Here is a 23,386-nt window from a genome sequence, read left to right as displayed (position 1 = left end):
ATTGCGGTCATGGAGGTGATATTACATGTTCCATGGACGAGTTTCGGAATTGCGCATTGATCGTCTATACTCCGATGACATAAATTAGATAATAAGTAGAACTCGCCCGGCTCCAGTCCGCAGGCTTTTTTTTTTCTTTTTTTTTTTCCGATGATAAGAACGCAGAACCGCTTTGAAATGGGAACCATCCAGGTTGAAGGCGCTGCGTAGCGCGTCGATATGCAAATGTTGATTGGGTATGGAAAGCAAAATCCGAATGAGAGTTGGTATCCTCATGAGACGATACAAAAAAGCTTGTAAATGCGGCGTATATATAGAAATCGCTAGAAAGAAGAACAAAAATCAAATTGTGGTCGTGAACCGTTGCGGTCATGGTACGGATCAGATCTCTATTCGCGAAGGCGACTCTTGGATCCTTGCTGATTGAGCATCATATTACCCATGAACATGGCGCTTTCCCTTCTTTTAGCCCGGGCTGCGTGTGGCTGGTCATAATCTGAATAATCTTGTTCATAAGAGGTTTGATAATGCGACCGATCATAATTGAGTTGGCCGTTGGTTGCTAATTGCCTCGCGTTAGGGTCGTAGTTCGTAGGTGGCATGTAGCCACTCTCATATGCTGGTCGGAGTGACGTTTGAGATCCGTTGGGCTGTTGGGCAAGATATTGTGGTTCGTACCCCATCTGACGAGAGACAGGTGGAGGTGTGGCCGTCGACCGACCACTTCCGGAAATTATAGCAGGAGGAGGCGTGGGTGTCGAGCGTTGTTGCTGCGTTTGTTCCATGAAGCGCGGACGCTGGGGCGATGTTGTGGCGCCAGCTCTAGATGCAGGTCGACGGGCCTGCGATTCTACCAACGGTCTCAAATCTGACTCAGAAACTGGTGAAGGCAGCTCATAATCTTCCGGGGCAATGCCAAATACTGCTTCGAAATTCTGTAAAAGCAAGGCAAACACCGGAGCAGGAATGTTCAACGTAGGCGAAAATACAATTCCAACATTCCTTACTGTCATCTTATTCATATCTGCATTGTTGTTGATCTTGACCAAGAAAGCAATCAAGTAACGCAGAAGAGTTCCGTTGGATTGCGGGAGCAGTTGTACGAGTTCTGACAATGCAGCGATCTTCTCTCTCTGACCAGACATCTCAGTGACAGTTAGAAATTGCAAGTGCAAATCTCGGGTCAGGATAGTCGTGGGTAACTCTCTGAGGTAAAGCTTAAGCAGTGATGCGACCGCGTGAATATCGTAATACGTTTCGTCCGTGAGTAAATTGATATCACCCTCGACGTTGAACCTTTCGCGAAGGGCTTTGATGACGACATTGGATCCACTCAAACGAAAGATGCCCTCCTCGAAAATTGCGTTTTTCGCTTCTAGATATTGGATACAACGGAACACGACCGCTGGTAGCGGGACGTTTACGTCAGTAGGTCCACAGTAACGAACGGCTTCCGCAAGAGGAGCACCAAACGACTGGCGAACAGGGCCACGGTACTCATTACCCTGGACTGATTGACTCGAGGCACTAAACAAAGAATCCTGGTCATCAGACGAAGAACGTGTCTTCGGACCAAATCCGAAGAAGCTACGCTTACGTTGTTTCTTTTCCTCAAGCGAGATACCAGGTGGTGCCAGAGCCGCCTTCGCACCCCAGATCGCGGTATCAGAGATAACTTGAGGGTCTCGCGGTGCAGAGATGGTGTACGAAGACGGCACTACTCGCTCCTGTTGGGAATCAGGTGTCTCGGTGTTACGGCGACGTGGCGGCACACCATCAGGGACGTCGCCTTGTGAAGTACCTTCGTAGCTGATGCCAATCAATCCATCTTGACTGGCGCTGTGGTCGTTATGTGCTTTTGTGACTTGCCCGTACTGCTTCTTCTTCGCGCTCACTCCTTTGGCCTGAGGAGTACTACCGGAACCATGGCGATCATGCTCAGTCTTGGCTTTCGAGACTTCTTCTACAGGGTCTTTGTAATCAATCCAGCGCAGCAAAGTCTCGACCCATTGATCACGCTCGTGGTCACTCTCCGCACAGAGAACATGCTTCACGTGACTAGAAGAATCTTTTTTCTTGGGTTCGAGAACCAGGAATGCGTGCCGATACTGATTGTCCATCTCATCATTAGAAGTACCAGCGGGTGAGCCCTCGTTGTTACTCTGTGACTGCTTCCCGATCTGAGCGTTTTGTAGCTTGATAGTTCCTAGGTGAGCACCACCAGGAGTTTCATAATATTTCAGGAGAGGTCCATCCAGGATAAAGAAGCGTGCTTTCCAACCACCGAAGTTCTTGCCTCTTTTGGTCAGGTACCCACTCTTCAATGGTCGGCCACCGGCGCCAGTCTTCAAGGTGCTAATCTCGCTGCTACTATCAACAGCGGAGCCGGTCTCGTCGGCATTGGGTGGCAGAGTGTTGGTCGACAGGTACTTGCAGAGCTCCAAAGCAGCCCCTATGTCCAATGGAGTGTTGAGCAATTCGTCCAGATACAGGTTCAGGGCTATCCGACGAGCATCGAGTTTCGCTGGAGCGTGGCCACTAAATAGTGAGCGGTCCGGGGTTCTCGCTGTGAAGGCAGAGCACTGCTTCAACTTCTGATCCAGCTTGGCTAGAGAAATGGTATCTTTCTCAACTCTCCATAATTCTCCGCCTTCGGCCCGAGAGAAGATGGCTAATGTGAAGACCGGATCCTCCTCAAGTTGTGTAAGAGATATCAGACTTGCTCTAGATGGCTTCATTCGAGACGAGGCCACCTTGACCTCCACAGAGAACAACGCATTAGGAGGAAGAAGTAGATCGGGAAGTTCTTCAGTGACAAAGCCCTTGTAGATACGGCTTCGCTCACTTGCACTCTCGCGACTTCCAGTGGGGCTTTGCTGTCCAGTCTCAGAGGCCATTTTTGTGATATTAAGCGGTTTTGGCGAAGTAAGTCCAAGCGGTTCGGCTGCTGACGGGCTGGTCGAAGGCGTGTTTGGTGGTAAGGGGATAGGCTGTCTAGGAGCACGAGGAGACAGGGGAGCAGCTGACATGAGCACTCCCCGTGGTGAGAGGGGTGGCGATGTGGCAGAGCTCATACCCATAGGGCGTGGGCTGGATGGCAATCCAGGTGACATCAAAGGTGCGGCAGGAGAAGACTGCGTGCTTCCACTCAAAATGCCGGCCAATGATGCCGGAATGTTGTTACGAACCAGCATTGGTTGAGAACCGGCAGACCGGGGACTGGCAGGGAGCAGATCCTGCGGGGGCTCAAGGTCGGGCTCCTTGGGGGTACCCTTCTGACTGCCCTTTTGTTTCTTGGAAAGGCTGCGTCTCTCTGCCTCGAGTTGTGCCAGCTTCTCCCTTTCTACGTCATCTTCATCCCTAGTCCGCCTTCTCCCACGACTTTCTGTGGGCACAGGTAGCTCGTCTACATCTAACAGCGAGTCGTAATCTGAATCTGAGTCGTTCTCGTCTTCAGGGGGGCTGATGAGCGTGGATTGTGCCTCCTTTCTTAGCTGTAAGGGGGCTGGCGGAGGCTTGCGCGGCGGGGGAGCGGATGGGGGAGGAAACTGCGAGATAGTTTGGTCGAGTAGTGGTGCAGACTCCTTGGAGGTGATTGGAGGTTTTGGTGGTGGTACGCTGGGTGGTGCGCTAGGTAAACTTCTCGACGGCGGAAGTCCCGTGTTGAAAAGCAAAATGGGAGAATCTTCGGCGGCTTGAGCAGCTTTGGTTGCCTCGTCCGCAGCGCGATCGTCCTCCTCATGGTCGAAATGTCCTAAGGCATGCTCTGATGGCTTGGGCATAGAATGCGAAGGGTCGAGTATTTCACCTACGGCAGACATAGGCCCATTAGATCCTCGGTCTGCAGGGGGCGTGATTGGATACGGAGCCATAGCCATATCTACTGGCGAATTCTTGATGCTGTCCGTATCCAAGTTGGACGGCGACGTAGGCACATCTGCTGCTTGTTCTCCTAGCCCTCTGACATCCACTTGTCGCGGGATTACCACAGTTGGCTGTTGTGTCTCTATCTTGGACGGTGCCTCTTGTGCTACCATTAGCTCCTTCATCTTCTTCCGGTACTTCTCCTTGTCCTTCAAGGCACGTTCCAGGTCCTTGTTGAGGCCCAGGATCATGGCCCTCTGCTTATCGACGAGCCTCCATAGCTGGGCATTTTGCTGTGATTGGCTGTGCTTCTCCTTCAACAAGTACTGAATGACCGCCTCAGGACTCCCTGCCGTCTTGATTAGATTCGCTATGTCAGTCGTTCCTGGTGCGGCGTCTTGGGAGGTCTTGGACGACATGGTCGAGATTATGGAATCTAGCGATGCGGTACGCGGGACTCCGTTGTTTGTACTTGATATCGAGTCAACCCGGGTAGAAACCGAGTTTCCTGCCATTGCTGGCATATCCTTCACAGGAGAGCCGACTGCTGGCTTCGTCGTCACGTACTGGCCGGAAATTCTTCTGGCAGCATTCGGAGAGACTGGGACCAACTGTGATCTGTAGACAATTGAAAGTTAGACCAAGCTCTTCCCGAGGGTCTGAGATGAGCAGCATGTACGAACCCAGACGCTCTAGTAAACGGTGAAATTGGTGTTGCCGGTGGGGAGGGTGTCTCTCCGTGACAGTGGCTGCTGTTGTTATGGTTGTTGATGAAGGGATGGGTAAAGAAGGTCTCTTTCGAGGGAGAGTATGGCGGGGCCTCTTTCGGCGCCTGTTGCTGATTTGCTGTGTTACTGCCGGGGAACAAGGCGTGAACCGGCGAAGGAAATGTCGAACGATTCGGGCTCGCGCTTGAGGGCGGCGATACTGCGGTGCTCGCGTGCAAAGGACTGGGAGCTGGTTTCCGTACTGATCTGAGTTGGGTGGAGATTTGTGGTCAGCGCTGGAGCTTCAACTTCAGACTTCCGATGGAGGGCAAGAGCTTGAGCTTGAGCTTGAGCGTGAGACAGCAGCGGAGCGTCTATGTTGATTAAGTTTCACAACTAGGTTCCAACAAAACGGCGTTGGAAGCCAAGTTGCTTCTAGATTGAATTCCAAACTTTGGCTAAGAAAGGGAAAAGCCCGCTAAGATTTGATTCGGTATTTGCGCATGTGGAACAACACATAGACACACGATCCAAAGCACGGTTGGAAAGGATAGGGCAGAATAGGATAGGATTGGATTGCGTAGACGAATAAGGAATCGCAAGAAATGGAAGGAACGCGGTAAAACGAGAAAGACGGTTGCGGGTCCAGATACTGGGATGAGGGTTGCATTGGGCTGTATGTTACTGTATATCCACTACATAGACTTATGTACGTGGATGGACAGGAAGAAAAGAGTAGGGCAAAAGCAAGGCAAGGCGAGGCAAGGCAAGGCAAGGCAGAGCAGAGCAGAGCAAAGCAAGGTGAGGCATGTACTGTACTCACTTTGGACCAGTGACAGTGATGCTCAATGGCGGTGGTGGAGGCGGCGAAAGTGTGGTAACGTTAACGTTGTCGCTGTCATCATCAGTTTCTTCAGCGTCGAAAAAGCTGACAAAAGCCCTGCCAATGGTCGGGCTGTCCTGTATCTGGTTGGGACTTCGGTTTGGGCTAGAATGAAGACGAGAGTCGGATGGACTCTCAGTTCTGCGGTCCATGTTCAATCTCTTGCCCTGGTTCCCGTTCCGGTCCTCGTTCTGGTTCTGGTTCTGGCTCTGGCTCTGGCTCTGGCTCTGCTTCTGCTGCTGGAGCGCAAGCTGCGACATTGGCCCACCCTGTCTGCGACTTTTGCTAGGTAAGGTATCCGCAAGGTATCTAGTAAATCTATGCGCAGCGCAGTGCTGCAACCAATTGAAGCACCTTTGCACCTTGCACCTTGCAATGGGTTAAAGGTAGACGAGGGACAGAAACCCCTGGCGTCCAATTGGAACTTGTCGCCAGTTGCGGGGGGGTCAAGGCTTTTTCCCTCTCGCCCAATCCGGATCGCTGCGGTTTCGAGACGAAAGGATCACCCTGATTGACGTTGCAGTCTTTTAGTGGCAGCTTGTGATCTCGACGTACAGCGTCTGGCGTTTGGGCACGCAACCGTCGCGCATGTATATGGAGACCCCAGCAGATGAGATGACTGAGACCTACTTTGAGCGTGTATGGTGTGGTCACGGCGAGAATAGTAGTCTCACTGCAAGTAAGCGCACAAGCGCATAGCCGTCGGTAGGTTCCTGGAATGCTGCGATCACAGTCGCCGGTGAGTTGGGACTCTCAGATGTTTCGTTCCTTTTGCTGGCAACCCCGGTTTTGGGTTTTTGCCCCTTCTCCAGTCCTTGGAAAGAATGCCGGAAGAAAAGTGTTGATCAAAGCCGAAAACTTGTCGCGTCAAGCGCCTTGCCACCAGATGGCATGTATTATTTAATTGATCCTCTCTCCTCTACTACACCCTATCAGCCCCCAAGCATCACTAGGTACCCAGCCAACATGCTTTGGTTCCCGTTAGATCTACCTAAGTGTGATTGAGCGCGACATCGTGTGATTAACTCCAAGATTTCGCTGCAAATGTCATGAGTCGCTGCAGCTCTTGTATCCGCAGTGGTGGAGATTCTGGCCCAAACTACTATGACGCCTATGCAAGCAATGTAGGCATGCTCTGAGAGAGGCTTAGGGGAGTTGAATAGTGGAGGATCCGTATGGCAGGGCTACAAAGGATTCTAATTGGATCCTCTGCCCCACATATCTGGTGCACTGATGACCACTGCTAGAACTGAACAAGTCATTGGCCTGAAAAGAACTCGGGCCACCACTATCTTGATGCGACTCTGCGCCGTCTGCTTCATCAAGAAATACTCCTCACGTCAAACACGTGGAACGGGCTAGTCAATCACAAACTTAAAGTCTGCTACATCATTCTATGCTACTAAAAGCCCATACGGGATCAAAAATCGAGGACAAGGTTGAATATTCACAGAGAAACCCATGTCAAATGTGGATGAAGTTAACGTCTAAGGAGGAGCGAGGCATTCCAGTGAATGGAAGCATAGCGGCCGTCGTCGACGTACATGACAAAAGCTCGCCGACACGCACGTGTGTTGACTTAGTGTGCGGCGACTAGATGCCAGGCAAAACAGGGGTCAATCAATGAATCCTTCAAGACCCCGGATTCCAACATGCGGCCGACACCATGTCGTCTGCTCATAATCAAAGTTGCAGCGGTGGTACGGGCCACTCGGAGCATTTTCTGCGAACGGCGTGGAATTTTCAAGCATTCACCCGCCCAAGCTTTCTGGAGAGATGGTAGCTGTAGTCAATCAAATACCGACTTCTGTCTGGCAGAAATGAAAAAAAAAAAAATGAAAAAAAAAAGATTTATACCTTTTTTTTTCTTTTTTTTTTTTTTTTTTAATTTAGAGGCTTTGACAGGTCCGATGTGTCTGAAATTTTGTCAAGTTGTGGTTATTGAACTTGTAACTTTGTCTAAGGTGACAACAGTTGAAGCTGCGCCTTTAAGAAGAAGACAAAAGAGAAGAAAAGGAATATAAAAGAAGAACAAGACCGAACTGAGTTGAGCATCTGCAGCCCGGTCAAGAAGGTCCCAACCCGGAGTGTTCTTCATGTATCATGCAGGAGAAGGTCAGGGCGGCTTCACCCTTCTCTGCAGGAACATTTGAAGGTTATCCCTAAAGAGCAAGTGCCACTTTGCAATGGCTACCGACCGATGCGGCTAAGCTCCAGTACCGAGGCCCCAAGAATCACCATTGTCATTGCCCTTCGTATCTCAATCTCATCAAGGCACTACATACCACATATGAGAGATTTTCGTCCCAGATTGGAGCAAAGTCTTTTGTTTCCGCGATTGAAGCAAACTCGCATGAAAACAAATATGGGGTTTGCCCGTCCAGCTCTGGCTGAAAACGTTATTAGATGTTGCTCAAATGACGACATTATACGCGAGAGGCGTCCACGGACCTGATGTTCGTCCAGCTGGGCCATCCACTATTAGCTCTACTTTTTAGGTCGCGGCTACCATGTTGTCCAATGCGCCGCACCTCGAAGGCATCCTACAATAGAACCGCCACCAGATCAGGAACATCAACTCTAGAGTACGATACCCAAGACTTTGCATCTTATCTGGCAATTGGACAAGGGGCTTTGCAGACTTGAGTCAAATGGTCATACACCAATCAGCTACCGAAAGCTTGCAACGTGGCAGCCGAGCGCTACAGGAAACAAACCACTGATGACAAACATCTAGAGGATCACATGTAATCTCCACATATTACATCTTAAAGAGCCACTTCGTTGTTGAATCAATCCTCGGCGTACTGTACGTACGTTGTACAAGTAAACTTCGATCACGCCGTCCACCAGTGTCGGTCATATCAGCTCTTGTAGATCATAATCCATTGCAAATCGAATCAGGACCAAGCAAGTTGTCAGAAGGTCAACCATGTGGTACCATCACGCTCTTCCCGAATCTCAAATCTCAAATCTTATACCCCTGACTTAACCAAACTCGACCATCTAATTCCCCATGTGCATCGGAGAACTATCAAGTTTAAGCTCTCCATGGGGGCCTTTCCCCCAATCACATTCTGCGCACTGCTGGCCTGTTTTTGGAGGCTAGCGCACGAGAAGGCGGTGTGATGGGCAGTCTGGGACAACATCTCATTGCTCCAATAGTGAAGCAGCACCCTATAGAGAAATGAATTATTATCGTATGGTGCGCTGCTGTGGCCAGCTTGCTGTGGCTCCCATGCAGCCTGGATATGCAAGCAATTTAGCGGAATGGCTGCCCAGCTCGCCCCGGTGCTGGCAAACTGCCCAACGGAACATACTTCTGTCACGGCATTGCAGCGCACATCAAACAGCGGCACATCAAAGTTCAGGTTTAAGATCTATGTAGGGATGTACGGCTAAAATGTCTCGGGCTTGATCACCAGCCTTTGATCTAACTGCTACATCGACGATTTCTTAGACACCAATGCGAAGCGTTATATAAACACCGTTGCCTTTGGGTCTGAGCTTTGATCTCGTTTCTTTGGTTTCTGAAACAAGAGATCCCGGCGAAGTTCCCCCTCCTATTTATGCTTAATTCACCATCTTCCGGACATGCCTCTCTTTTGTTGAGGCGACGTTCCATTGGTCATTCTAGTATGTACATGGCCACCTTCTTACGCGGGGATGCCACGTCTACGTTATACTAGCATTTGAAACGTAACCAGTCTTTCAGCTCGGTGTTAGATGTGCAAGAATGTCTGGCAAGGCAGCCCTTGACAGCAGCCAAGTCAAGTATAGTTGTCACTAACGCGGGGGCCCACACAATGCGGTTGACAAATCTTCCCAATGGTGTGTGATTCGTTACTTTAGATATAGATCCGACCGATTCTGAAGGACATATTGACGGCTCTTCTGGCCTAAGCCATTGCACTCCTTCGCAGGACTGATACGTCGGATCACTTGTTCGACATGCAGAGATCCAAATACTTATACAAATGTCATCAAGCTGTTGGCGCTTTACACTTATAACAGCCTTGCTTTTGTTCCGTCGTTCTAGAACGACAGACTTGGCAATCTGTCTTACAGCGGCAGGCAGATCTTGCACAACCTCAGATGCACAATCCCAGTTATAGTCCATTGAGACTTCTAATCAATGTGCAGAGATTGTACATGATGCTACACCGGCTCGAGACTCTGCCGTAGCAAGGAAACCTCGTGGTCGACAAATACTTCGTTCAGGCTTTCGGGTCCATCATCTTCCAAAACAGCTGAGCCGGAATAAATCATCCCTTCCTTCGACGTCGTCGATTATCAGAAAAGACGAATACCGGTACCCTGTACTCTTGTGATAATGACCATGCCATGGCCCCATGCTATGAGTGTTGCTGGATTCCTTTTCCACGGAAAGTGCCGAGCTGCACTGTTGTATTCCCCCTAACTAGTAAGGTTTTTCCCAAGCGAAATTCGGTACGTTGACCGATATCGATTTGAACCACATCAAGTGTGCGTTTGAGATTGAGGACCGCGGACCCTCCTGGTAAGCCCGTATGAAGTATATTGAATTGTTACCCTGAGTCATGTTCATATTACCTGGACACAATCTGCAAAGTAAACGTTGCCAATTGCGCGGCACGTCGCGTCGCCAAGAGTGGGATGACAATCCACATTTCGCCTATCTCTTGAAATCCAAGTTTGGCTTCAAGATATTCAAGACTAATCAATGGCAGGCAAGGCAGGCAATGCTCGAAAATCCTACAGTCCAATCCTCATCAAATTACGTGTCGCGCAACCCAGCGCAGTCATGCAAGGCACCCAGTATCCATGCAATCTCGTATTTCGTACACTTAGTTGCATTGTTCCACATCCGAGTGATTCCTGCAATTGTCACACGAAGTCCAATCCACGTGTGATAACAAGGATTGAACTGCACATATCGTGTTGACTCTTGAAAATGAAACTAGCTCTATCTTCTGCTCGCCAACTGCCAAAGTTGCGTGCCCAATCCCCGTCACGTATCGTGCGGCTTCTGTTACCTGCGCTAACCCGAGACTTCGCTTACAGCAACAACAATGCATGACGCACTGCAATGTTTCCGACTGTACGCCGTCAACTTTCGTCTCAAAATCATGAGGGTTAGAAGATCTGCGCGTTGCTCTCATGCCCGCTTGCGAAATAACGCGCTGGTTTCGGGTACGTTTCATATTCAAGGTGCTGCAGCGTGTGGGGTCTGTGCAGGGGCCGATGTTCACCATATCAGTCTGCAAATGAGGAAACGGCCTGCAAAGGCCGTCATGCGTAAGATCTCTCAAGAACAGTCAGCGCTTTGTAAACAGGATCATAGTCTAGAAATACTAAACAGATTATTTAGTGTCCACAAATAGGCTTGGGACCTGTCGCCCTTAAATTAAGGATCCGTTTCACCTATTGAATTTATGATAGTCAATCAATACGTGAGCAAGTGAAGTGCGTGTGATATGACGGAGCTAATTATTCATATGCAATTATCTCTGAGTATTCTCATATCAGAATCCTTGTGATACCGCGACGGCGGAACCGTTTGACTTCTTATTATCGAGCTTAGTTATATACGTCGGTCTCGAATACTGCCGTGGGCAGCGATGATCCATATTGAATATATTAGCCCACATAACTAAACAGTATTCGGAAGTCTATATAAGTGTGGGTCATTATAGATATGTATTCGAGATTTAATAAGCAACAGCATGCTATAGGGTGCTCCAACTAGGCATCCTCACGCTTCCCAGGCGCCTTCAACGACGTGGATTTTGGATGATGAGATACTATTTGCAAGCGAGCACATCGTTCGAGATTTTTAGGCACTATTTTCAAGCGGTCATTAAAATATAATGATTAGCATTGTATATATGCAATATGCTCGGCGACCGTCATGTCTTCCAAAGTATTTCAAGCGAAAGTCACGCGTTTCTCAAAGATGAAATATGGTAATATGTAGCTTTCGGTAGCAGCATCGGCTTTCTTCCATTTCCTTTTTCGATTTGCGAAGACCTAGCTCGAATTTTGTATGCATGTCTTTGACTGTGACTGAAACAAGACCTTGTGTATTCATGGAAATATATAATCACGTCTCTATTCGGGGGTGGCGCACCCCCCTCTCAGAGAGTGAGCAGAACGCTAACACTACAACTGTCCTTATGCGTATTACAGAGAAAGGTCAATGGATCTACACCGTTAGCCTGTATTCGACCAAGATGAGCCGATTTTTGATACAATCTAAACGGCGTCGAATATATATGGAGAAGCATAGAGTACACCAGCTTGAATGTCTATGCGACTTTGTAAGTATTTCATAATGAGCCAATCGTTTTAATATACGAATGAATATGCTCACAAGTGCCATTATGAGTACTTGAAGCCTCAACTATTGAGCCAGAGCCTCGCCATAATAATGTAGACTAAACTGGAATTCAAACTTGAAGAGGTAATGACAGGAGCATGGACCAATGACTTGGTCGGCCTTCACAAGTCTTGAGCAATTAATGACCGTGGTGAATATTTATTACCTCTACCCATCTAAAGCTGGAAGTCAAATTTGTGTGTTTACACAACTCCACTGTCCAAACAACGCACAAATTTGCCACAGTTGTTCAATCTCTATCTCCGAAGACGTAGCGTGCAATTGAAGCAGTAATATCACCTATTATCTAAATATTTCTTTTCTTAACCAAATTTGTACTCTAAACTCATTAACATATTTACTCTATGATGGCAATATACAATTTGTCTCCTCTACAGCTTCGGATCCTTCTGGAATAAGCATCTTTGCTCTGCTACTTACCTCGAGCACTAATTTTGAAAAACCTGCCGTACTGAGCAATGCCAACCGCCGTTTCAAAGAGCCAGTGGTTTCCCGGCGACAAGGTTGGTTTCCGACCTACGCAAGCAGAATATTATTGCCTGTGAGACACAAAATGGCCAGCATTGGCGGCTTAATGACTTCGAGAGATTATTCGGTGACGTGGCCGAGCTCAATCTATATGTGCCTCGTCGACCACCAACGGCCTACCATGGTCTAAATACTGGGGATCCGAGGTTCTCGGTGAGACACATGTCACCGCAGGGGGAACAGAAAAGCCAACAGATCGGTACTTATTGTGTGTCAGTTTTCTTTATGGAACTATCAAGTCCAAGGAACGAGATCACGTCAAATAATACTCCTCAACAGGAGAAAGGTAGACGGTGAAAGGACGGCTCCGTGTCGCTCGGTCATAGAAAATAATCGATGAGGAGAAGTGACAAAAAAGATTCTGACCGAGAAAGTGATGGCTAAGAAACTCAACAAAAGCAAGGAAACATCAGTGCACCCTTCCAGACGAGCAGCACGCTTCCTGCTCTCCTCGGATGATAGCGTCAGCGACGAGGACGACTCAAAAGTCTTTCCCCCGGTCAGCAAAATTTCCCCCGCAAACAGTACTGGCCTACAACGTACCCCAGAGCCAGAACTTGAGGCAGGCCCTAGACATAAATCTACGCAAAGCCGTAATGCGAGTAATCAGCGTCAATGGGAACCACGCAAAGTACAGCAGCCGGAAGTGGATCATTTCTTGAATACACTCGAGACACTAGGAGTGGGCACAAAAGCCCAGGCAAGTAGTCCAAGACGCAAGGGATGCCTTCTAGATACACAGGCCTCCGCCCCATGCAACTGAGCCCAGCATACCTCAGCCTATTTTCGACATCAGCCTTGGCAAAGTGTTTAAGCTTCAGGAACAAGAGACACTACAGGCCAAGCACGCGATGAGTAGAATTTCCAGATATGCGTGGACAAGGACAGAAATTCCTGTCTATCGAATTGAAGGACCGAGAGCCATATGGGAGTATGATATACAACCCGAAAAATGCCTATAGTAAGAACGAGTAGGATAGATAACTAACAAGTCTGCGATATCAACATCATTTATTCAAGGCGAGCGGCACCAACGGGTAGTCGGGGCAGTTGGCTCGAAATGGGGCACTCCATTGGACACTCTGGTTATTCTATATGGTCTTATGGGGTGAGTGATCAGCATGTTGGTACAATGAGATGAGGCAAGACGGCCTAGAACTGCAGAGCAAAGTAAAGAGGGTTCGCCTTCGCCAGCTACACGAATCATAACAACTAACCCCCTTAGCTAAACGCTTCAAGGTAATATGGAACGCCGCTTATCATGACTTGCTTAGCTGGCGATATGAAGTATGCAAGACTGTACCGAGATATCGACCATTTTCAATATGAGTCGTAGATAGACAATTCCCGCAGACGAAGATACCATTGGCATTGTAATATAACTTTACGACTAGACTATAACACCTTGCTTCCGGGCATTGTGTGGTATAAAAGCGCAGGCAGTGCGTGGCCCTAGGCTTCTACGCACAGCGATTAATGGGTACTAAGTTGTTGTTATATCATCATGATCATTGCATATTATCAAGCCTCTATCTTGAGAAGATTTCCAAGCATGGTGATCGAGGCCGAAGACCAGCTACATCATCAGCAGTTCAGACTCAATGGACATACGAATCATATTCCGGACCACCAAAAAGTAACTTTGAAAAGTCCGAATTTCGGCTGCGCAGTCCTTGGGTATCAAGCTTCGTATAGGTAGTCTGGCCTGACTGAAACCCAAGCGATACTGTCTCCCTCTTATACCACAAGTGTCAAGATCGCGCTCTTTGGTCCACTTGCCACCAATCGATCAGTCTCTAACAGAGATTATCTGGGCGTATCAGAGCCTGCCGAGTGCATCGTTGGCTGGTTTCAGTATTCCTAGTAAGCGAGCTTTCGTCAAAGCCTGACCCAGGATGATCAATTCCAAAGGCGGACTTTGGCGGCGACAATACGGATCCGTAGCAGCTTTATAAAGGCTTCATCCTTGAATTTTTAGCCTAACTTTTCTTTAGCTCCGCTGCTGCGTAACCCAACGAGAGCAGCCATGCCCTGTCAGACAGGATCCGGGATCCATGTCAGGTCAGCCTCATCGATTCGCTTGGATCCCAGTCAAAGAAAAAAGACACCAACTAGTGGAGCAACGATAAATTCGAAGGCTTTTCCGCGAACGCGGCCACCCGAGATCGTGCAAGATTCGCGCGGCGCAAGGCATGGCCCGGCTGGCCGTTGAGACAGGGGGCCAGACGTCGTCCTTGTTTATGGTTTGGTTGGGTCATGCGGGTGGCCGACAAGCAAAGGACGTCATCCGATCACGCCCCCATTAGCTTTAGCGATGTCTTCTACCCAATCAGCTAGTTGCCCAACTCACCACCAACCTACCAGGGTTATGGCAGTTTGAGTTAAACTCGTATACCTTCAAGTGAGTATTGCGGCCCTTTGCTTTTGATCTGTCTTTGATCTGAGACTCGGGAGCGAGGTGTGCTTGCCCAAAGGTCATGAAGTGCATAGTTTTGTGGGGGCTTTACTAGACACTTGAAGTATAATAGCGGCCTGGTCCCATGCTGGGTGAATGTTTGAACGGCTGGTCGGAACTTGGAAATTGCTACTGTCTACACAGCACACAAATATACAGCTATTCGTAGGGGGTTTTCATTCCCGACTACAGCAAATCTCGGCCTTTTCGAAGCGGTTGGCTCTTGTCACATTTCCGGCACCGTTTTCTTGTTTTCTTGTTTTCTAATCTCGACTCCCAAGACCCCAAGACCCCAAGACCCTGCAGCTTAAGCTCGGGCCATACCCGAAGCGAAGTGACGTAACTGGCAGCTTCCAGGATTCGCTCCCGTTGCCGCTTTCCCACTTACACGAGTCTTATTTCAAGCCGGCTACCCACAAGTGTCGTAGAAATGTGGTGCCTCGTCTCGACAGGTTAGACTTTACCCTTTCACATCTTTGTACCGAGTATTGTATTTCACAACTCAACCGCCCATCTATCTGATCACTGCAAGGAATACACAAATCTAACAATATGTATTCTTCTTATGAAGCCCCGCGCGGTCCGCGATACCACAAGTACAAAAAGAGGACGTATCTTGAGCCGCCTACCAACGGTAGTGTCACTACTCGCACGCGGATCACCACGATCGTCCCCCCGCCGCCGCCTCCCCCGGTCGTGGTATGTCCTCCACCACCACGATTGCCGGAGCCAGAGCCCATCATTGTGGCCCCTCCGCCTCCTCCTCTGCCAGAGCCCATTTTCATTGCTCCTCCTCCTCCGCCTGAGCCAGTCGTCATTGTTGCACCTCCTCATCCGCCACCATCGCCAGTTTTTGACGATACTATTGAGGTCATCGCTGTCGACGTTGACCCCTCAGTCAAGTCTGTCAAATCCCACAAGAGCCACAGAAGCTCGCGCAGCAGTCGGAGCAGGAGCCACAGCCGGGTGGACAGCCGAGAGAGAGAGGTCTACATTGAACGAGAGAAGATCGTTCCTGTTCGTGTGCCCGTACCATACCCTGTCAGGGTTGAGCCAGAATATGAGACGTTCCGCTATGTGGAGGGACCTCGGCGGTTTGAGCCCAGACCACGCAATCATGAAAGGGACCGAGAAATTGTTATCGAGGACCGTCACAGGAGACAATATTTGAGGGATTGAGGGATTTTCCACACACAGACGTTTTTGGATTTGTTCGCCGAGGTTTTGTTGCCTTGATTTTTGATTTATCGGCCTGGCGTCATCTGGGAATCTGCATTTTGCTACTATATAAATGGTTTATCGAGGCTATCGCGATGTGTGGTTCAGGGCGGTGATCTAGCATATTCAGCGTCACGGGTACAAGCGTCGGAGTTAGGATATTTGTACGACATAATGATGGCTGTTACACATAACAAAGCTATAGTTGTACCTAGTAAACCACTATAAACATTCATACCCAATAATCACAGTTCGTATACATGCACAAGTTGAACCAAGAAAATTATTTCCAAGTGGAACTCTGACTTTCGCAATTGCCTTGAGTTTGCTTCCGTGATATTGTTAATAGTAATGTTTATTGTCGTAAGTCCCAAAAAGTCGTAGCTCCAGACATACCTCATGTGCAATAAATATGGTGCATATATGTTGTGGACACGTGGTTTTCCCATCAATCATGACTTCGTTGGCAGAATGCATGCCATGCAACCAAGGCTGCTCTTGCGCAGTGGGCGCCTGAGGAGCTCAGTCTCAAATAAGGACAGATGGCCCGGTGAGCCTCTATCAACAGAGACGAGCCCTTTCTGGTACATATTTTTACCCACTTGTATGATACGTCACTGCGTTGGGCCGAGCTAACTACAGTAGAAGAACTACGTTCTCCACACATTTCTTTGAGCTTTTTGTTGTTGCGGATATATGCAGATTTTTGCACTTCCTCTAGAAGAAAGGGGGGGGAACCTCTTTTGTCCATAATAAATAAGTCTAGGCAAAGCTTATTGACAGGTCGGATACAATTAAAATAGCTCCTTCAAAAAAAAAAAGAATTAGATGATGGCATATTAATCGACCTAGTGATACATCTTGGCGATGGACCTATGTCAGGATTGAAACACATTTGTAAAGCCTGGATGAAGCCAAATTCTATTTTAGATACATCTCGTCATTAGCATACTAATGAGCCTTCGATTGAGCTCACTAATCTTTAGATTCGGTTCTGAACCTTTGATGACTCTAAAATGAAGTATCTGACGTTCGTTTTCACTTAATCTTCTGGTAGCTGGGATAATCTTAGAATCTGGACAACGAAGAATCCTTCCAATTTATAACGAAATCAAAGGAGGTTTGACAAGTCAATTAACTGTGTTAAGTGATATAGCCACCAACACTGCCCCTTGACGCAGCGCTTCCTCAACATGACACTTTCTTTTATGAAGGTTCATACCACAACTTGACAGAAGGCTATAAATCAAGCTCCCCACGGGCGAATGTAACGACGAGTTAAAGTTTACTGAATGCGGAGCAATATCTGTGAAAGGCATCTCAATGATACACATGCAAGTGGGAGCAGAGGAAAAGCCATATGGAATTACGACCATACTGCGAATGGGTCACAGACGTCGTGTTAGAATGTGAGCTTGAAGCTATAAATTAACCTGAGGCCCACCGCAATAAGTCGACAGGGATAAAATAGCAGAAAAATACCATGATATTATTCCAGATCAAACCCCTATAAGGATAACACCTCAAATATTTAAGCTTTACGATCAATGCCTTGGTCAGCTGACATATGAAGTTACCTTGTATATTTGCCAGCAAAGAGCCCAAGTAGGCAGGAAGTACGCGTCGGGGATGAGTCGTTAATCCTGTAGGCAGTCGGTTCTTTAATTATATAAAATTTCTTAGGCAACAGTCAGAGAGTATTGATTTTGTTACTGGGAGAATAACTGACTCTATAAGATCACATATTGGAGGATTGTCTGGGCGTGTGTGTATAAGGTTAATTGTCGTGTCCTTGGCTTGCTTCTCTAGTCGGCTGGCATCAGAGACATATTGCGTGGAATTGGAAACAATTATGTATCATAGTGAAGTGGACTACTAGTTCAAGAGGTACAAATGAACAAATAACGAGGAATATGGTTAATAACATCTTTCTAAGTCTAAAAGACGGGCTATCTAGAACATATTCTTTATGGGATTGCACCTATGCGGGGAATCCAAGTTTCGTAGAGCTTTAGAAGACTTAACAAACCATCTTTTCAAGTTAAAGTTACAAGAGATGACTGGTTGGATAGATGAATATTATCGCTCGTTGGTCATCATGGTCAGCGTATATCTAACCACGAATTTGAACATCCATAACGACATATTAACAATGTCGGCCACGAAAATTTTGTTGTTAACATCCTAACATCAACTAGGATTTAAGAAATCGAAATCCCCCTTTGGGCCTAGGATTGGTTTTAATGCTGGACTCGATGTATGCATCATGGTTGAGAAAAGGCGCGCGGCTTTCAAGTAATCGAGTAAAAACAGCGAACGCGCAATGTTGAAGCTTGACGATTCTATTATCCCAGCACATCTCCTTCTGTCCCTTTGTCCCTTGATTACCTCCCTCTACTTCTTTCAATTTAGACGAATTGGCATAACGTGTTTTTGACGTGCTGCTATCTTTCATTACACAATCTTGTTTCGATACAACAAGGTCTAAGGAAGCATTGGCTAAAGCTCTAGATCATCGCATGATTTGTGAAAGTGACCCCCACATATGTCAGGCCATGCGCCGTAGAAGCAGAACTTCTGGAAGTCTTAAATTCCTTTCTCTCTATATGACCGTTCGGCACTCTCGTATATGTCAACCTTATTTTAACCGTTACCGTAACATGCGGCTACTAGTAGCCATTTTTGTAGAGAGCTCTGTCCTAATTTCCTAAGACAGTATTTCAACGGTCGATTGCTACTCAAGCTTATCACATAGTTGAAAGGACCACTCGTGTCTTGAGTCGAGAGTCAGATGGATAATGAATGAGTGGGTCCATAGGTCTATAGCAGACAGGTCATAAGATCTTAAAATTACGCCAGTGGAGAATATCTTGAACCGAAGGGAGCCGCTATCTGGTCCAGAACAGCAAGTCATTTCTCCGCCTGACGCGGTTCTGTTTTCGTGCTTTTGTGCCTAGATGATCTTCATAATGAGATCACGGACGAGGCGTGGAAACGGCGTTGATACCGACCATCATGCATGCAGTGTACTGCGGAGCATGTTCCGTTATGATTGGAACCTTTTCCGATTCGCAAAAGATGGTGAACCATTCCACATCACTAATTAAGAAGGTGACAGCAGCCCTAAATTGTAAACAGCCATCATCTTTAGTTGAAATGGTTGCACGCGTGCGCTGCTAACCAAGCTGTACCTCTTATACGATGCTATGACCACAGACTTGCTACGACCAAGTATTCCTAGAAAAGTCTTGGTTTCTGCAGATCTTCTCTGTATCGGTACCAAAACGTGATAATCTTATTGCCTCACTCAAGCCCCTGCTTGTAAGTATGAACATAATTACTCGCGAAAGGAAGAATCAAGTACCAACACATAGGTGCCGAAGCATTTCCTTAGTCAGGTACGCATACTAGGGAGTGGAGTTCGTCGTATGTTCCATGGCTCCCCAGGATGCGCGACCATGCCATTGACCCAACTATCTTCTGGTTGGCTGCTTGGACTATTATGGAAGTGCTTCGGACTGCGGATTGACGAGCGAGGACGTTACATTCAATCTGGAAAGGCGGAACATTAATAGAACAACATGAAATCCTCTCTGAGAGCCAACGCAATCTGGTAATCATCACCTGTGCAATTATGCCAAGCGCTCGATGCAGGTCCCCGAACTTTGTTGCCCACGTTTGGCGATACCCGAATTAAAAAACAAAAGCAGGCTGATGAAATCAGAACCATTGGGCTGGCCGATCATGTCACACAGACCTGAGGCCATCGAGCACGATATTGCAATATGCGCGGAGGTTCGGCACCGGACGTCGTGATTCGCTCAACCTGACATTCGAGGTTAATGTATTATTGCTAATCTGATCATCGCATCCCTGTTAGGATCCAAGGCACGATAAATCGGCAGATACTGGCTGACCGTTGTGTATTTACTGCAGCCTACTCGATTGAGATAAAAATGTAACGAGCAGTTAGAACTGTAACGGGAAAGGCATTGTTGGTCAAGGACGAATTCCACAGCATACGCACTGTGCTTATTCAGACTTCCGCCGCGCCTTTGTCGTATAAGTCCCAGTGAAGACAATACCTTCAGTAATCGCCGAGGCCTCAAAGCCACCTCCCAATACCTCAGCGGCGCTGAGAGCGACAGAACAGTCTTGCGCTCTGGCTAGAAGCTTCCCATGGGTTGGATTTGTAAAGCTACGGTGGAGTATTCTGAATTGCTGTGATGCTCTCCACACGGAGTCGATTGTGGCACAGATAGTGGCCCAGGCATAGTTACGTGATCCGCCCTAGTGCATTAGTAAGACGCGGTCATCAGAATGCCGATTTATGACGAGTTGGTAATACACAATGCAGTATACGCTTTCGAAGATCACGGTCAATATTAATATAAACGCAATCAAATGGTATTGAGCACTGAGTTTTGTAGCTCTACACTGCCAATCTTGTACTTTCACCCCAACAAATAGGCGCATAATGACGCAAAGACCCATTCTTATCTCTGGCGCCGGACTGGCATCTCTGTTGCTCGCCCAATCCCTGAAGAGATCAAGTATACCCTTTCAAATCTTTGAGCGCGATGCCTCTCTCCACTTTCGCGGTCAGGGTTACCGTCTACGTCTGTCCAGCGAGGGGCTGGATGCGATAGAAGCAGTCCTTGACGCTGCAGCATTCCAACGCTTTTATGATCGCTGCGGAAAGACCGGCGGAAGCGGCTTCGCAGGCTTTGATGCCATTACGGGCGAGCAGACAGATTCTGCCACCGGTGGTGAGTCGTTGGGGTCGCGAGAGGGAAAGATCGTCGGTATTGCGCGCGGAGATATGAGAAAGCTGTTCCTGGAAGGTATCGAGGATACCGTTCAGTTCAGGAAGCATGTCAAAGGATATGAATTAGTGGATGACGGTGTTCGAGCAATTTTCACCGACGGCACAAAATCTGACCAGGGATCTATGCTCGTTGGAGGCGAAGGGATCAATTCGGCTGTAGCTAAGCAGGTGTCTGGGGGCCGACTCAAGGTCTACGACACCGGCGCTAGAGGTATTCACGGGCAGGCCCCAACGACAGCATTCAAGCGTCTCGGAGAAGGGGTCTTCCGGATCTCGGACGACTCAAACCCTGACGGTCGTCTTGGTATCATTACGAACGTCCGTCCAAACGACATGGACGATCCTAACGTTGAGTTCGGGTGGACGATGGTAGGACCCCCTGGAGTTATCAAGGCACCCAACGACGACTACGCCATCGTAGGCAAAACAGCAGCTGATATCGCCAAATCACTTACTTCGAAATGGAACGAGCGGTTCAAGCCTCTATTCGACGAAATGAACGAGTCTGAAGCTGCTTTCTGGAAAATCACGTGTTCGACGCCCAGCGGCGTCCCTGAATGGCCCAATGAGCCGCGGGTAACTGTCATTGGAGATGCTGCACACTCAATGACACCGGCTGGAGGAATTGGAGCAAACACGGCTGTCAGAGACTCAGCCTTGTTGGGACGCTTGCTCGCTGAGGCCGGTGGGTATCGGGAAGACGTGACGGCTGCGTACGAGAAAGGTATGAGAGTCTATGGTAGTGAAGCAGTTGCCACAAGTTATGGCCTTGCCACAAAAGGCTTTCAAATTAGTATTGACGAATCCTCGACCCCTACTGTCTAGACAGAGATTAGAGAAACCTGGGGCCTATAGTATTGCACGAGCCACCATATGATTATATCGTACGCATTACAACCTAAATATAATTTCGAAAACAACAAATGTTGAGTGGAAACCAGATGTCGACTACTTTTAGCAGGTACAAATGTCGATGTTCAAAGGCAGTGTCGAATGTGAGCTTCTGCAACTCTTGAGCTTACGGCAGTGTGATATGGCAAAATGGCATGCTAGCTTTTACCTAACCTTGGAACATCTTTCGGTTATGCCGTTTACAGTGTTCCAGATAATGACAGTGTAAAGTATCACATGATCAAGGCCAGACCCCTGGGCAGTTGCAAGCACCATCCTAGATCTGACGATCGACCGTCATTGTGTTACATTGCATTCACCTGTCACCTTCATGTTGGCCAGAGGCGATAAGAGGTATGGAAGATGGCGTTATCAGTGCTGGATGGCACAAGAGGTGTCAGCTTTTGAGCGAACTATAAGCGATTGGTCGATTGATAACCTAGCGCAGCTGATCCATTTGGGTTACTCGAGCATGAACTCAACATGTAGCCTCCAAGACTACAGTTTTTGTTGTTGTTGTTCGATTCGCCAGCGGCTTGACGAGCCGCAAAGTCATGTCTTTTTATTTACAATTGTGTGGCGTTATTTTCACAGCTCCTATACCCAACAAGACTATGAGTCAAGTCAACTCGGCCCCTGGCTCATAAATTCAACACCATCGTCGCAAGAAAATGGTTCCTTGATTAGCGATCTACTTGGTTTAGCTTAAGCGAGTGTTCCTGGTCTGATACGCGATTTCTCAACCGACGATATTGTGTGCTACTAGATAAAGCCGCAAGATAACGGAGGTGCAATGAGAATGCAGATGACTCGCAACCATGCTAGATCTAGGGCGTCGTTGCGAGTATGATGTGTGAACAGCCCCGCATACGAGGCGTTAAAGATGGAGGGGTTGCATCGGCGCTTGTTCGCATGTATCTTCCTCCTTGGCAGGGAGATGACATGCATGAGCGTAATTCACGATAGGCTTTGTGTTTAGTTAGTGAGATAGGAAGGATCTGGCATCAGAAAATCGACACTAGAAATAGTCCGAAGTTGTGGAACAGGCGGTGAGTTGCGGACCTAGTCGAGAAGTCGGATAGTCGTTTACAACAACCAACGATAGTTGAGCGCTTCCCCACTTCCAAGAAGACGGTTTCCAGGCTGTCGGGGATCTGCTTGTCAGAATCTTGAAATCAACCACAAGGCATGATGGGCTACCGGCTCATTGGCAAACTTGGCAACATGGGATGGTGTTCTGAAGTCGTCGATAGCGTTTAGTTATAATCTCCTGGTCCTCATCATCTACTACCGTGCTACGGGTGTACTATAATCAAGAGAATTCTTTTCTGGGGGGTTTCTCAGATCAAAGTCGTTCAAGACGACGATGCATACATGTCAGTTCAGGCTCTCAGAGTCAAGTATTCTCAAAGAGCCTAACTGCGGGAATTGTTTCAGTAAAGGGAAGCCATGCGTGTTGTACTGTACGCACAGACACCTTTTGCCTGCCCGTTCCAGGTAGCCGGGGCTTAACTGGCGGCGGCGAGCTAGATGGTGGACATTCGTTGATGACCGGCATTTCTGCAAAATTTGAATTTGACAGTATAACTATTTGCTGCTGAAAATCAAGTCTCACAGTTTCATTGTGTGGCGC

At 48.0% G+C, this 23,386-nt stretch overlaps 3 protein-coding genes across 3 annotated transcripts; 2 read left to right on the top strand and 1 right to left on the bottom strand.

Annotated features, from left to right (window-relative positions):
- Positions 1-288: 288 nt before the first annotated feature.
- Positions 289-4,563, bottom strand: BKA67DRAFT_59850 (uncharacterized protein). The gene is made up of 2 exons (XM_046105311.1): positions 4,548-4,563; positions 289-4,482 (listed from the first exon to the last, which is right to left on the bottom strand). The coding sequence occupies exon 2, from the start codon at positions 4,386-4,388 to the stop codon at positions 390-392; it is 3,999 nt and encodes a 1,332-aa protein (XP_045964748.1). The 5' UTR covers positions 4,389-4,482; positions 4,548-4,563; the 3' UTR covers positions 289-389.
- A 10,805-nt stretch (positions 4,564-15,368) lies between these two features.
- Positions 15,369-15,995, top strand: BKA67DRAFT_653783 (uncharacterized protein; the record flags this gene model as incomplete). Its single annotated transcript, XM_046106440.1, has 1 exon — positions 15,369-15,995. The coding sequence occupies one exon, from the start codon at positions 15,369-15,371 to the stop codon at positions 15,993-15,995; it is 627 nt and encodes a 208-aa protein (XP_045964747.1).
- Positions 15,996-20,377: 4,382 nt separating this feature from the next.
- BKA67DRAFT_548623 (uncharacterized protein) lies at positions 20,378-21,786 on the top strand. The gene has a single exon (XM_046101528.1). It carries the CDS (start codon positions 20,512-20,514, stop codon positions 21,685-21,687), a length of 1,176 nt encoding a protein of 391 aa, XP_045964746.1. The 5' UTR covers positions 20,378-20,511; the 3' UTR covers positions 21,688-21,786.
- The last annotated feature ends 1,600 nt before the right edge of the window (positions 21,787-23,386 follow it).

The sequence above is a fragment of the Truncatella angustata genome (assembly GCF_020726525.1).
Source record: "Truncatella angustata strain MPI-SDFR-AT-0073 chromosome Unknown BKA67scaffold_1, whole genome shotgun sequence".
NCBI lineage: Eukaryota > Fungi > Ascomycota > Sordariomycetes > Amphisphaeriales > Sporocadaceae > Truncatella > Truncatella angustata.
Note: the sequence above shows the minus strand (reverse complement) of the source record. Positions and strands in the feature narration are given on the sequence as shown.